Source organism: Myodes glareolus, chromosome 5 (assembly GCF_982192425.1).
Source record: "Myodes glareolus chromosome 5, mMyoGla1.1, whole genome shotgun sequence".
Classification (NCBI taxonomy): domain Eukaryota; kingdom Metazoa; phylum Chordata; class Mammalia; order Rodentia; family Cricetidae; genus Myodes; species Myodes glareolus.
In genome coordinates, this window is record NC_142030.1 from 95745559 (window position 1) to 95760866 (window position 15308).

The 15308-nt window shown below is 41.5% G+C and overlaps 1 protein-coding gene and 1 long non-coding RNA gene across 2 annotated transcripts in view; one reads left to right on the forward strand and one right to left on the reverse strand.

Annotated features, from left to right (window-relative positions):
- Positions 1-1818: 1818 nt before the first annotated feature.
- Positions 1819-12011, reverse strand: LOC146895000 (uncharacterized). Its single transcript, XR_015001459.2, has 2 exons — positions 11871-12011; positions 1819-3757 (listed from the first exon to the last, which is right to left on the reverse strand). It is a non-coding gene; the product is annotated as an uncharacterized LOC146895000 (long non-coding RNA).
- The window catches only part of Dars1 (aspartyl-tRNA synthetase 1), a 59472-nt gene continuing 55730 nt past the window's right edge, over positions 11567-15308 (forward strand). Inside the window, exons 1-2 of the mRNA XM_048430629.3 lie at positions 11567-11772; positions 13632-13689. Of these exons, the coding sequence (XP_048286586.1) occupies positions 11707-11772; positions 13632-13689 (124 nt within the window). The 5' untranslated portion in view covers positions 11567-11706. The remainder of the gene's footprint in view (positions 11773-13631; positions 13690-15308) is intronic.

Sequence of the window (15308 nt, forward strand, 5' to 3'; positions counted from 1 at the left end):
TGAGGGTATCTTTCCTGTTCCTGGGTTTTAATTGTGTTTAGATTGAGTGACTCAATTAGGATAAACCAACCTGAGTTTGTGCCACAGATACCAAGAAGTAGAATTAAATTTTAAAGTCATATAACATAGGTACATGCACCTGACATAGGGTATAGAAAGTAGTTCCTTTTGATCTAAGGAACTACTTAGAACCATTAATAAAAATACATAAATTGGATTAGAGAAAATAATTATCACAAAGCAAGGCAGGGGCTAAAACCACAAGCTTGAATAGTGACAATGGTGGATCTACTAGTGAAAAGCATAGGTTCTCTACTGAAGAGAGCAAAGCACAAAGCAGCAGAAGGAAGCCTGAATAACGACCAGCAGGAGCCAGACAGGAGCTCAAGGGTCTTCGTATCACATCCTTTTCTCCACCTCCTTCAGTATATTGCTCCTTTAAAAATGTAAATGTTTTATATTTTACATTTAATTTATGTGTGTGGGGGGGTGTTTTCTGAGGCTGTTCCAGAATTTCTAAATATTGCTGCAGTTAGAGAATTACAAAATGTGATCAGCCATAATCCAGCCAGATGAATTATAATTTATCCTATATTCTCCAGCGCCTCACCATTGTAGACAGTCTGTACTTGGAGATAAGTTAGAAATGGGTAATGTTTAAAAGGAAAAAGCTGGAAAAGATCTGGATGGATATTTGGATGCTGGGAAGAAAGCAATAAGAAACAGCACTGAAATTTGGGAACTAGGAGATAAAGGAATGGATATCAAGAGTGAGCAAGAAAGTGAGTGAGGGGAAAGAACAAGAGGCAACTACAAAAACAAGTTTGGGACTCAAAAAATCTTTTAAGATGAAGTAGCAGCCCTCCAATATTTCAGACATTCTGACAGCCAGCTTACTCTGTCTGGGAAAGCCCACGCCACTCCCATTCTTATTCTATGAGACTATAACTTTTTATTATTCACTTTACTGTTTGTCACTTATTGAGCTGTTTCTACTCAGTGTGTTTACAACTCACATAAAATACTAAAGACCATCAGATACACAGAAACAAGGCTGAATGGTGCAACTCAGCCAGTGTGCATATTCCTGGGCTCTGGCAGCAGCTGCATAGTAAAACAGTTGCCTCGGAAAGAGGACACGTGGAAAGGGGGGGGGGGTTAGATGGGGAGCCTTGATGGGAAACTGCTTTAAAAGGTGGATTCAAACAGGCCAGCGGAGGATACGACTAAGGCATCTGAGCAAAAAACTGAGCAATTCATTTAAGAGTCAGGAGGAGGTTGTGGGTGTGATAGTTTAGCGGCAGAGTATGCCCAGCAAGCACCAGGACCAGGGCTTGATCTCAAGCATCACAAAATGAAGCAAAATGCAAAGAGGAGAAAAGAGGTGAAGTTCTCGTGGGAACAGGATATAAAGTTGATGACAATAGGCCTTCCAAGAGCGTGAAGAGCCTTTAACAATGAGTGCTATGCATTATTTGCATGAACTCCAAAGAACTTGGCACCATCTACATTTTCCAAATCACAATCACAACCAGGAAATGATGAGAAAAAAATTGGAAGGGGCTGGAGAAATGGCTCAGTGGTTGAGAACACTTGCTGCTCTTCCAGAAGACCCCGGTCCAATTCCCAGCACCCACATGGCAGCTCTGTTAAGCCAAATAGGGGTTGGAAGAGTCTATTTCAGTCCTCCACTCTGTTGGCCACCGAGCTTTTCTGTGAATACCCACACCCGATTCAGGCAAACGCTTTCCCGAACCGAGTCCATGAGAATGGATTAATATCCTAAGGGTTGAAGCACAAAGACAGCAAGAGACCTGCTCATTCACCAAAGAGTAAATGGCCACTTTATTAAACTCAAGTCAGGTATATATAGTAGTGAGCAAGGGGGGCAAAAGGGCACGGCCCCCTCCCATCAGGAGCAGTGGAAGATGATAGGCGCCCAGCGCCTGAGGCCCAAAGCAGCTGCGGGAGGCAGGCGTGGCAGGCGTATAGGGCCTGCGGCTGGAACCTTGTTTACAGGTGGAATTACCATAACAAAAGACGGCCAAGTTCTTTCTAAGCTATATGCTCAGGCCGGTGATAGTGCAGGAGAGCCAGGGAGCCAGAGGTCAAAATAGCCACGAACAAAAGGGAAAAAGACCTGGGTACCTACACCACTCCTCAGGTCCTCATTTACAAATACTGTCAGTCCACTAGGTTATGTACTTTTACAAAGTCAAATAACCTTAATTCCAGTTTTAACATTTACATGCTACCTCCTATAGTAATATCTCACAATGTAGGGAGTTAACCATGTACCAGTCTCGGCTCTAAACACTACTTAGATGGATTCATTTATCACCATAACAACCTACAACATAGAGACAGAAGCTCAGGCTATAACTCAGTGACAGAGCCCTTGCCTAGCTATCCTCAAATGCACAGTAGTGCACGGTAGATTAGGTACGCACGCAAAGCAGGCTAGTGCTTACAGCCTCAACTACTAGATCAGCTCTTTGCCAACTCGCAAGTGCCTAAGAATCATGCACAGGGTCTTCAAAACAACAAACTGCTAGTTTTCACTCTGGAGCTTCTGAATAGGACAAAACTAAGGACTTTTCATTTCTAACAAGTTCCCAAGTATACTATTTATTAAGATTTCTATAACAAAGTTTTCTAATCTAGATGGTTTAACAACAGAAAAATTTAAAGCATTTTTGAAGATAGAAGTCCAAGATCAAGTTGCTAAACATGGTTAGTTTCTTCAGAGGCCTTTTTCATTGTCTTAAAGATGGCTTTCTTCACATGGTCCCTTTACATGGACTCTGTGAGGTCTTTGTGACCACCATAGCCAGCAGAGTAACAATCTACCAGAGAAGAAGGTAGTTCAGTTCAACACAACCTAGTGTTATGGAAACTCCTTCAGTCAATAGCCTTGAAGATATCTGCCCACTTTTGGCATGATCTCATGTACTATAAGTGCAGACAAAAAATCTTGAGGGGCCTTTTGTTCTGCTGGATTTGGTTCCAGTTCCCGGCACATGCAGAGAACTGTGGATCACTACCCTTACTGTAAGTTTATCCCCAAATAAATAAACCTTTGTTATACTCCATTCCAGGCTGTTGTGGAACTCTCTGATACAACTACAATTTAGTAGCTGATATTAGTTCAAACTTTGAGAGTGTGACCTCAAGGGGTTTATTTTAGGCATATTTAAGTAAGCACAACTTGGTGAAACTTTTCCTAATTATAAATAACTCAATTCAGTATGTACAATAAAGCTTAAAATACGACTACAACAAAATTCTTTGTAAAGCACATGTGATATCTTCCATAAAGGTGAGTTCCAAGGATTGACATGTCTTAGCTGGGATTTCAACTGCTGTGAAAAAGACGCCATAAAACCTAAAAACAATGCTTAACATGGCAAAAACCTTATACTGTCTCCTGCTACAAGCATGCCTTCTATTCCCCCTGGACCAAAAAACATTTGGATTCTTCACTAACAAGCTGAAAATTAGCATTTCATATAATCAATAAATATAACAGCATCATTTCGGGTCAGTAGAATTGTGTCCTTATCTCCCAGGGTCTCAGCTTGATGAGTTATGAAGTCTTGATGTCTCTCAAATTATCTGCTTCCTCTTCCTCTTGGGATGTTTCCTTTTGATGAGTTTCTCCTATCTGTCTTTCAATGTTTCATTTGTCCAGTGACTCCAGGATGCTGTCCTGGTCAGAAGCATCATAATGGGAGCCATATGGGACTTTGTTCATTTTCTGGAAAGACACAAGCATAAGCATCCTGACATTAGAACATTGGGCCTTTTCCACTTATTAGTTTCTAGATCTTTCCATTTAAGATATGGTTTAAGTTGTGTCTCCTTTAGAGAAAGATGTTTTGGGGTAGCAGAAAAAACATTATTCTTTAAAGTGAAAAGATTTAGTTAACATAGTTAAATGTAGCATAGTATTTAGGTGGGTGTTATACCCTATTTTTTGTTTTTGAAATTTACCAGTTAAGTATTTGATGATGTCGTCCCACAATAGCTCAACCCTGTGGATTGTAAGGAATTCCAGTAACATGATTAATAATCTACACATTGAAAAATTAGGGGCAGAAGAAATGGTTCAGTGGTTAAGAGCACTGACTGCTCTTCCAGAGGACCTGGGTTCAATTCCCAGCAACCAACTGCAGCTCACAACTGTCTGTAAATTTTAGTTCTAGGGAACCCAACACCCTCACACAGACAGGCATGCAGGCAAAATAACAATGCATAGAAATGAACATAATATTATTAAAAAATTGCAAAATTCTTTAAAGCATTTCCTAGTATAAGCAGGACCATTATCAACTTTTAGTCGTAATGGGAGTCCTAGAAAAGAAAGGGTACATAGTAAATGACTAATAGCATCTGAGGTTATTTTACCCCTGCGAGCAGAAGCAGCAATCATATGAGAAAAAAAAATCTACTGTTACATGAACATGCTTTGAGCATCCAAATTCTGGGATATGCGTAATATCAAGTTTGCCAGATGGCATCAGATTTTAAGCCTTGAGGATTAATTGTACTAGCAGATGGCTACTGGGTAAAAGAAGAACAAGAAGGGCAGGCCCTATAATGGTCTGTTCAGCTTGCTCACAAGGTAGAGAACTGCACCTGCAAAGATTTTGCGCTTTGCTGATGAAGTTCATGAGAGTTTTGAGGGGCCTAAAAGGAAAATATTAGGAGTGAGGAGGCCAGCACAAAGGCTTGAGCATTAGCAGATATTAATGGACCTGGCTGATTAGAATGAGCATGAGTTTCTCTTCTAAAAGAGGAGCAGCTTCAGCACAATATGCAGAGTCAGGTAAACTATTTAATCCTGGGAGACATATAATTAAAGTTAATTGATTACAGTAAGTTCAGACTGTTCAGCTGTACAACAAGGTGGGGGGAACACAATCCTTTCGTGGAGAATATGGAATTTGTATATAACACACAAGCTCCTTGTCCTTTTGAAGAGTATGGTAGTTTGAATGAAAATGGCTGTATTCCAGAGGCAGCCAGGGTTGGACTTCATGCGGGCAGTCAGACTTGATAGTGTTAGGGTCGCTCAGGTGGCACTGGTGGTGAAGGCCTGAAGGGGTCATGGAAAGCTGTTGAGGACTGACACTGTGAAAGGCAAGGAGAGGTCATTGGTGAAGGTGCAGTCTCAGTGGCAGTTGAAAGCCCAGGACTGACGGGTAATGCAGGGAAGTTAAGGCTTGGCACCATGAAGAGAGCCCGGGAGAAGCTATTGGTCAGAGTGCAGCCTAATTGCAACAGAAGCCCCCAGCAGTTTGGAGATATTGGTATCATGGGATGACCACCAAAACCAGCAGCAGCAGTGGAGCGGAGCCAACCAGAGCCTAGAAGACAAGCTGTGTGTGTTCTGCAGAAGGCAGAGCTGGGTAACTCACTCAAGTCCTTTGGAAGGGTCCAGAAGATTGTGAACGATCCCAGATATTAGATACTGAGTTATTTACAATTGAAGTTACTTTGCTTTGATTTGATTGTGACTGTGCCCTAGTTCTTCCCTCTTGAAGTAAGAAAGTATTTCATCTATTTTTTATTTTATTGGAGCCCATAATTGAGCTTGAATTTTAAGACGTTGGATTTTTAAAGAGATTGACTGTTCCTTTTTCTTTTTTAAAAGATTTATTCATTTATTATGTATACAACATTCTGCCTCCATGTATGCCCGCATTACAGAAGAGGGCACCAGATCTCATTACAGATGGTTGTGAGCCACCATGTGGGTGCTGGGAATTGAACTCAGGACCTCTGGAAGAGCACCGAGCCATCTCTCCAGCCCAAGACTGATTGTTTCAAAGAGACAATTTTTAAAGTGTTTGAATTTAATTTGTAAGGCATTGGAACTTTTTAAGTTTGTAAAATGTTTTATATGGTGATGTCTTTCTTATTATATAATATTGGGGATAAGTATGAAAGGAGAGGCTACGGCTTAACAGTAATATGTTTGTGTGTCAAGCTGACAAGGGGTCAGGTGTGCTGGGTAGTTTATGACAACTTGACATAAGCAAGAGTATTGCAGAATAATTTTTTACACTGTGTAAAGATGTGTCACTGTGATTGGCTTAGTAAAGAGCTGAATGGCCAATAGCCAGGCGGGAAGAAATAGGTGGGATTTCCAGGGAGAGAGAACTCTAGTAAGAGAGGCAGAGGGATACCAGCAAGACGCAGAGCAAGTCGAACATACGGTACAGAGGAGAAGTAAATGAGCCACGTGGCAAAATGTAGGCTAATAAAAGCAGGATAATTAAGTTATAAGAACGATATAGGGGAAAGCCTAAGCTAAAGGCCAGGCTTTCATAATTAAGTCTCCATGTCATTATTTGGGGGCTAGCGATCTAAAGATAGTCTGACAAGAAAGCTACACTGGAGTTATCTGAATGGAGGGAGGGAAATTCGATTGAGAAAATGCCTCCATAATATCCAGCTGTAAGGCATTTTCTTAATTAATGATTCAGATGAGGGAGGGCCCAGCCCATAGTGGGTGGTGCCATCCCCTAGACTGGTAGTCCTGGGTTCTATAAGGAAGCAGGTTAAGCAAGCCATGGTGAACAAGTCAATAAGCAGCACCCCTCCATGGCCTCTGCATTAGCTCCTGCCTCCAAGTCACTGCCCTATCTGAGTTCCTGTCTTGACTTCTTTCAATGATGAACAGCCATGTGGAAGTATAAGCCACATGAACCCTCTCCTCCCCAGCTTGCTTTTGGTAATGATGTTTTGTCACAGCAACAGAAACCCTAATGAAGATAAGGTTGTTCCGGGGTCTGGGGTATTGCTGTGATAGGCCAGACCATGTTTTTGTTTGGAAGAATATGGACTGTGGACTGTGCAGTAGGAAAACAATTGAACATTTTAATGGGCCATCCTAGTAGCATCATGGAAGACAGTGGTGCTGACAGTGACTTGAACTGTGGGGTCCTGGCTCAAAGGTTTCAGAGAAGAAAAAGAATATGTGGTTTTCGGGTTTTGCTCTCTCTCTCTCTCTCCCTCGTCATGCTCCCAGCCACCCATGAAATGAATGCTGCATTTATTAAACATGGACATCTTTGATTCTTCACCAAAGTAATTTCCTTGGCTCTTACAACTTAAATTAACCCATTTCTTATTTACACTCTACCACCTGGTGGTACCTTTTTCTAGCACAGCACATTCATTTTGCTTTACTCCACGTCTCCTGGTCACCCTGGTCTCCTTCTTTCCCATGTTTTCTTTTTGTCTGCAAGTCCCACATAACCTCTACCTACTCACATATTGGCCATTCAGCCCCTTATTAGACCAATAAGAGCAACAGATATCCACAGGGTACAAAAGGATTGTTCCACAGCAACACTGCTCAGCTTGGTCCTTTTCATTATAAATCTTCATTAGAGTACCACTAATAACCACATGACAGAGTCTATATTGGGCTATTTTGAGATTTCTTAATTGCCAAGGAAATTAATTACTAATCTTCTTCCTGAAACTTTTTCATCCCCACAGCTCATCAGGTCACATGCAGCACCACTGTCTTCCATGCTCCTACTAGTGTGGCCTGTTAAGCAGAGCTTAAAGTATTCTACTGCTTTCCTAACACAAAGTAGCAAAGTCCATATTACTCCAAAAAAAAAAAATCAGACTCAGACCTATCACAGCAATACCCTAGTCCCTGGTACCAACTTTTGTCTTAGTTAAGGTTTTTATTGCTGTGAAGAGACACCATGACCACCGCAACTCTTAAAAGAAAGACATTTAATTGGGGTGACTCACAGTTTTAGAGGTTCAGTCCATTATTATCATCATGGCAGGTAGCATAGCCATGGGCAGGCAGACACAACACTGGTGAAGTAGTTAAGGATGCTTCATCTTGAAGGCAACAGGACATTGACTGAGACACTACACCATATCCTGACCATAGGAAACCTCAAAACCTGCCCCCCACAGTGACACACTTCCTCCAATAAGGACATATTCACTTCAACAAAGCCATACCTCCCAGTAGTCACTCACTGTGGGGGTCATTTTTTCTCAAACCACCACAGTTGGAGAGCTGAAGAAGTGTTTTGCCATCAGACAGGGAGATGCAGAGTTGAGAGTTTTTCCTGCTGGTTTTTAGTCTTGCTTTGGTCATTTTCTTATTATGCTCCCTTTCCTCCCTTTTGGAATGGTAAAGTATATCCTGTGCCATTCTATATTCAAAGTATGTGAGCTGCTTTTTGATTTTGATTTTACAGAAGATTACAGTTAAGAGATTGCTATGAATTTCTGAAGAAACTTTGGACTTTTAAACAACATTGAGACTGTAATAGAATATGGGGACTTAAAGCTAGACTGAATGAAGTTTTTGCATTATATGACTACATGCTTACGGGGACAAGTGAATAGAATGTGGTCATTTGGATGAAAATGGTCCCATAGACTTATAGGGAGTAGCATTATTGTGACCTTGTTGAAGGAAGTGTCATTGGGGGTAGTAAGCTTTGAAGTTTCAGATGCGCAAGCCAGGCCCAGTGTCACTCTCTTTTCCTGCTTGCTGATTCAGATGTAGAACTCTTGGAACCATGTTTGCCTGCATGCCACCATGTCCTGCCATGATGATAGTGGATTAAACCTCTGAATTATAAGACAGTTCCAATTAAATGTTTTCTTTTATAAGAGTTACTGTGGTCATGGTGTTTCTTCACAGGAATAAACCCCTAAGACAAAGAGCTATTGTAAAAGAATTAAAAGTACTATCTAAAGAACTTTTAGATGTAGTTTTAGGTAATACCTAAGGGGTATCTTCAAAAAAATCTTGAAGAGGATCTTTAGGATATTGTTATCTATATATGCCAAGTAACATGCTAATGTTACCAGCCAATAATTATCAGTGTGGAATAAATAATCAAACTGCATTTTATTTAGTAGCACAATGATTTCTGTAGGCTCTCAAACTAGTAAGTTGTTTAAAAAATGTGCCTTTCCCATCATTATCAAGTCTATAATGTTTTGTAAGTAAGGAGTACAGATCAATGCAGAGAATTATGACATACCTAAATTTCTATACCACTGCCATGTTGATATACAGTTACAGTAGGTGATGACAAGAAAGGTGATGCATTAAGGGATTAATTCTACAGGTTACCACTTAAGCATCAGCATTTTTAATAAACTAATAACTTACTCTGCTTCCAGTGTTATGAGTTTAACTGACTTTCAGATGACTCTAGTCTGTGTGTCAAGTTGACATAAGACCAGCCAGCACAGATTCACACCAGTGATTTTATTTTAACCCAGTTACCTCTTTTAAGATCCTATCTCCTAAACCAGTTACATGCCTAGGATTTCAAAATATGAATGCTTAGGGATAAACGGGGCAACGCAGTTCAGCCCTTTGTGTCAAGTTAGCCCTGGCACTGACACTGGGAGATCTCAGGACTATGTGGCTATTGATGTGACAAACGCTTTTCTTCTGTCGCTATTAGGCGAGAAAGCAAGAGCACATATTGTTAGAAGTAAGTTCAGGCTCGCAAAGAAAGAGACCACCAACTGAAGAATCTGGACAAGGCAGAGTTTACTCTTGATCAAGAGGGTGTCCTCTGAAGAGCAAACACCCCAAGACGGGAAGTACATTTGGTTTTTATGTTAACTCAGCTGTGTCTTTTCCCTGTTGGCTGGGGTCTGGCCTCACAATCTTATTCAGTTGGCTAGTCTGAAAGGAATTGACCCGCAGGAAATGAAGGGGGAAGGGGCTCACTGCAAGAAGAAAAGGGTCACTGCTCAAGACCATCAATTTCCTAGGAATAAATCTTTGTGCAAACAAAGATTTACATGGTGGGAGGATTAAAACATTTTCATAAAAGTCTTACAGGGAGGGGGAGATAAAAAAAATATTTGAATTCCTTGTCCTAAACACGGATTTTTTAGTATTTGATAGTAAAGAGTCATAGTTGATATTTCTTACACATTTTTACATCATTACTCTGAAGTTATGACCTAAATGAGAATACTCTTTCAAGGCAAAGGGGCCATAATAAATATGTGGCCCAGCGGTGGTGGCACACGCCTTTAGTACCAGCACTTGGGAGGCAGAGGCAGTGGATCTCAGTGAATTTGAGGTCAGCTTGGTCTACACAATGAGTTCCAGGACAGCCAGAACTGTTACACAGAGAAACCCTGTCTTGAAAAACAAACAAACAAAATACAAACAGACAAAAAACAAACAAACAAAAAGTATGTGGCAAAATGACAACAAACAAAAAGTACATTAAGAAGCCTTGTGGACACATTGAAATATGAGATTCCTATACTAGCAAAATGACGATAGGATATCTGACCTCTGTCAATCAATTCGTACATTAGTATTAAGCCTGAGGAAATTAATACTTCTTTTAAAAAAAAATGAAGCAGGGCTGGAGAGATGGCTCAGAGGTTAAGAGGTCTGGCTGCTCTTCCAGAGGTCCTGAGTTCAGTTCCCAGCAACCACATGGTGGCTCACAACCATCTGTAGTGAGATCTGGTGCCCTCTTTTGGTGTGCAGGCAAACAGGCAGACAGAATATTGTATACATAATAAATAAATCTTTTAAAAAATGAAGCAAATTCACAGACACCTTCTGTGTTAGAATCCCATGAGTATAATGGGATGTATTATTGATCATAAATATTCAATATCATTCCCTAAGAAATGAATCGATTCTTCCATTTTGCGCGGACAGGAGCAGACTACATTAAGGTGGTCAGCATGCACCAAGATAGCAGATCAGCCTACGTTCCAGCTCAGAGTCAAGAACGTGAACCATCACTATGCATATAAAGCTGGCCTCACTCTCCTGCCCCTGCCTCCTGAGTGCTGTAATTGCAGGCCTGTGTCACCAAACCCCTCCTTCAAAAAAACCAATTACAATTTTTAAAGTCTAATTTGGGGAGATCCACCTATTGAACAACCAACATGATATTCTACCTTTAACAATGCAGAGTCAGGGAAAACACGTAGGTTACCGCTTTATACCCACTCTCCATCCAGCCCTAGCAACCCAGCACGCCGTGCCCCCAACTGCGGAACAGCTTGCCAAGGTGTTCTCTGACCCAAGGGACACGCCTCCACGGGGCAGTGACGGGGGCAGTGACGGCATTAACGTCCAAAAGCGGAGATCAGGGCCTGAACTTGCAGAGATAATTTGACAAGTTTTCTGTAATTAAAAGAGAGCAACACAGTGACACCCCATCCCCAAATAAAAAACGCCTATCAAGCTGTTACATGCCCTTAATCCCAGTACTCAAGAGAGCAGAGGCAGGAGGATCTCCGTGAGTTCCAGGCAAACCAGCACTACACAGACCCTGACCTTGTCTTTAAAAAAAGAAAAGAAAAAAAATGTTTTAGGAGCACGGAGAAGACTACTAACGGCAGTTAAATTGAAGTTACACCGTGCGGGTAGGTCAAGGTGGAAAGGCACCCGGAGCCACCCCACAACACCTCATCCAGGCCTCGGGAACGTCCCTTAGCGCCCATGGGCGGGGCAGAGGGAGAAACCCGCAGCGGCGCGCGAGAGCGCCGCTGTAGCTCTCGCGATATTTCCGAGCCAAACTCGTACGCGGTGTCTGTGAGCTTCAAGCCGGGGCTGGGAGGGCGAGCCGGTGCGGGTGGTAGACGCCCTTTTTCCTGCAGTCGGAAGCCAGCGAGGGAGGGTGGCACCCACTCCCCCAATCCAGTGTCTTGATGCCCAGCGCCAACGCCAGCCGCAAGGGTCAGGAGAAGCCGCGGGAGATCGTGGACGCGGCGGAAGTGGGTTTCCTTCTTCCCCGGGTCGGGACGCGAGCCGAGGGAGGGAGTGGGGCGATCGGGGCGCTCGCTGCCTTGGGAGCCCCCCCACCACACTTTACCTGCAGGCCGCGGCGTGGGGTATCGCGCCGCAGCCCAGTGCTCCCAGAGGACCCACAGGGCCACGCCTGGAAGCGCGGTCCGAGCAGCCTGGGACTGTTTCTCTTGAGAACCGTGGCTTAGGAGAAGCGTGTTCATGGGGAGACGGCGGGGGGTGGGGTGGGGGGGTTGAGGGGGTGGGGACGGGTAAACACGTGGCGCCCAGTGAACCGGAAGTAGCCCCAGCGGAGCTCACAGGAGCACGACCTGCACGTAACACACCACTCCAGGCCCCAGAAATTTTTGATAAAGCACCACTAATCGATTTCCTCTCAGCCCTCATAATGTTCAGACAAGTAATGACAGCTCTTTGCAAAACTGGCTGCCAGTGTATTTAAATGACTTTTCCTTGTGACAGCTGTGAACACGTGTTATCTTAATTTCCTTTCTTAGTGACCTGGTAAAGTAACCCGCAGTGATCTTTAGCACTTTCCAGAAATCAAAGTTTGAAATCTTCCTTCAAGTTAGGTATATTGTACAAATTTTTAAACTTCAGTCTTTGGCTCCTAATTTTTTTTGGTGGGTGGGTTCAACATTTGTGGTAACTACATCATAACTCAGAATATCAAGTTAATATTTAATTCTGATGAAATGTGAATACTGAAGGGAAAAGATAACACTCTACTCGCCTTTGATTCACACACTGACACCAGGTTTCATTATGTTACAGTGTCTTTTTACTGTGCCCCAGGTGTTATTTCTCCTTAGATGTTTTCCTTAGATATTTTACTAATATTCAAAAGTAATTGCTTGGTAAGACCCATAACATGTTTTATTTCGTGTATTTGTCAAAAGTGCTTCTCATATTGAAGAGAGAATTACAACAAGGCAATTAGAAGGACAGAAACTGTTCCAGACAGATCTTTCAAATCTACCTTATAAAAATCTAAGGGAGTTATTCTTGTGTGTTGGTGTGTCTAATCGTATATGTTACCAGTGCACCCTTGTAAGTAATATAGCTATAAAATGTAGTATAAGGTAGATACTGTGCTAGGGTCCTATAACTGTAAGTAGAAGAAACTTAAGATCACTTTAGAGGTAACATAAGATGAAATGAAGGAGCACAAATCTATGTATAAGTGTAGTCTGTAGGCTGAACTTAGGCCCCCTGTTCCTGACTTTATAACAGAACTTGATTAACACTGCCATCGTCTCAGTCTTGCAGCCTCAGTCTGTTAGAAGGCTGGGTTTTGGAACTAGGCAGCAGGTGAATTTCCTGATGATGTTTTACAAAAGCAAAGTTGTAGTTAGTTAGTGAATACCCAGCAGCTCCAGTTCTCAGAACTGAACATCTGGTGCTCAGAAACCTTACCCAAAGCATTGGTTCTCTTTGAACATCTCTTCCTGTAATAGGAAGTTAATAAAACTGTAGCACTTCATCCTACTCCCTTCATGGGGGAAATTTATATCTCTCCTTTGAAGTAGATTAATCTCCTTTTAGAACAAGGTAGTTAAGATGCATTTTATGCATGTATAAATTATACGAGTGCTACTATGTATGATGCATTCATGCATATATAATGAATATATAACCAGAAACTGAGTGCTTTTTTGCAGAAAGCACATATACAAGTAAACAAATTCTCATTTTTTTTAAAATGACTGATTTCAAATTAATGAAATGTTTTTGAAAATTAATGCAAATTCATTTGTAGTTCTAGGTGCTTGTATTTATGTATTAATTAAAGTTATATTGCAAAAAGAAAACCTTTTTTTTTTTCTAGGATTATGCCAAAGAGAGATATGGGATATCCTCTATGATACAATCACAAGAAAAACCAGGTTGGTATCTTCTTTCTAATTCTAGGAGAACAATTCATGAAGTTTAAAATAGGATCACCTGAGGCATTGCTCCAAAGGAATAACTTTGAAAAGTTTAAATGTCATTCATAACCCAATAGATACTACACACTCTATAAACATTGTCAGCTTGGAGTCCTAATCTGCAAAAGAATATATTTCTAATTCTTATTTTTTGAGATAGAGACTTGTGTATTGGTATACTCAGGTGGCCCTCAACTCTTGAGTATAGCCAAGAAAGACCTTTTACTTCTGACCCTCTTCTCTCTTCCTCCGAGTGCTGATTTAGCCAGCGTGCACCACCACTCCCAACCAGATTTTTGTATTTTCAAATCTGTATTTTTATCCCCCCCCCCCCCAATCCCACCCCAGACAGTTTTTCTTTGTAGACCAGGCTGTCCTCAAACTCGTAAAGATCCATTTGCCTCTGTCTCCTGAGTCCTGGAATTAAAGGTGTGCACCACTGCTGCCTGGCCAGATAACACCTTTTAAAACTTCAGGCTGCTTTGTCTTCTCTCTTTCACAGTGTGTCTTTCCTGGCCTTTCATTGTGGATGCAGAAGTTGGCTTGGTAGATAGTCTACTGTCAGTAGTTCTCCTTCATGTTCTTTGCTTTTGACCTTGAGAACCATAGTGTTTTGCAAACACATTTTCTACAGCTGTATCTTTGCCTTATGAGACTAATATATTTAGAGGTGATAGATAACATACATTTATAGTTTGATTTTTAGAATGTCCTCAAAGGTACATTGAGGTATTATTCTCTATTGTTGTTTTTACTTAATACCCGAACCTTCCCCTATTCAAATTAGTATATATTTAAAACAATAAGAATGTTTTCTTTGGCCAGGCAGTGGTGGCACACACCATTAATCCCAGCTCTCGGGAGGCAGACAAAGGTGGATTTCTGTGAGTTCAAAGCCAGTCTGGTCTACAGAGAGAGTTCAAGATAGCCAGGCTATTCAAAGAAACCCTGTCTCGACAAACCAAAAAAGGAATGATTTCTGAATGTTATTTTATAGAACTATTTCTACATAATAGTGACTTTGTAACCTTTTCCTGTTTGGGGACCTCTGGATAGATATACGATTTTGGTTAATGTTAGGATACATAATGGTTAGAGTTTATCTACTGCCAGTGGGTTCATATACCAACTATAGGAAATAGTATGAGATGCATTAAGCTCAATTAGATTAAAGCAATGGTTCTCAACCTTCCTACTGCTGTGACCCTTTAATATAGGGTCCTCATGTTGTAGTGAGCCCCAACCATAAAATTATTTTTGTTGCTACTTCATAACTGTGATTTTTCTGCTGTTATTAATCATAATGTAAATATCTGAAATACAGAATAATTTAGTGTGCAGCCCCTGTGAAAGGCTCATCCAACCCCCAAAAGGTTCGTGACCCACAGATTGAGGACCGCTGGATTAGAGACTAGAGCATCTTGAGTACTTTCTCTATCACTGCTTCCTTTATCACGGCCTCATTCTCTCCTATGAACCCATGCTAGCAGGAAAGATGTAACTGCAGCCCTGTGCCTACACTACCTGAGGCAGGGACTTTCAAGAGACTCTCTCAGCATTTATATATTCTAATCTTG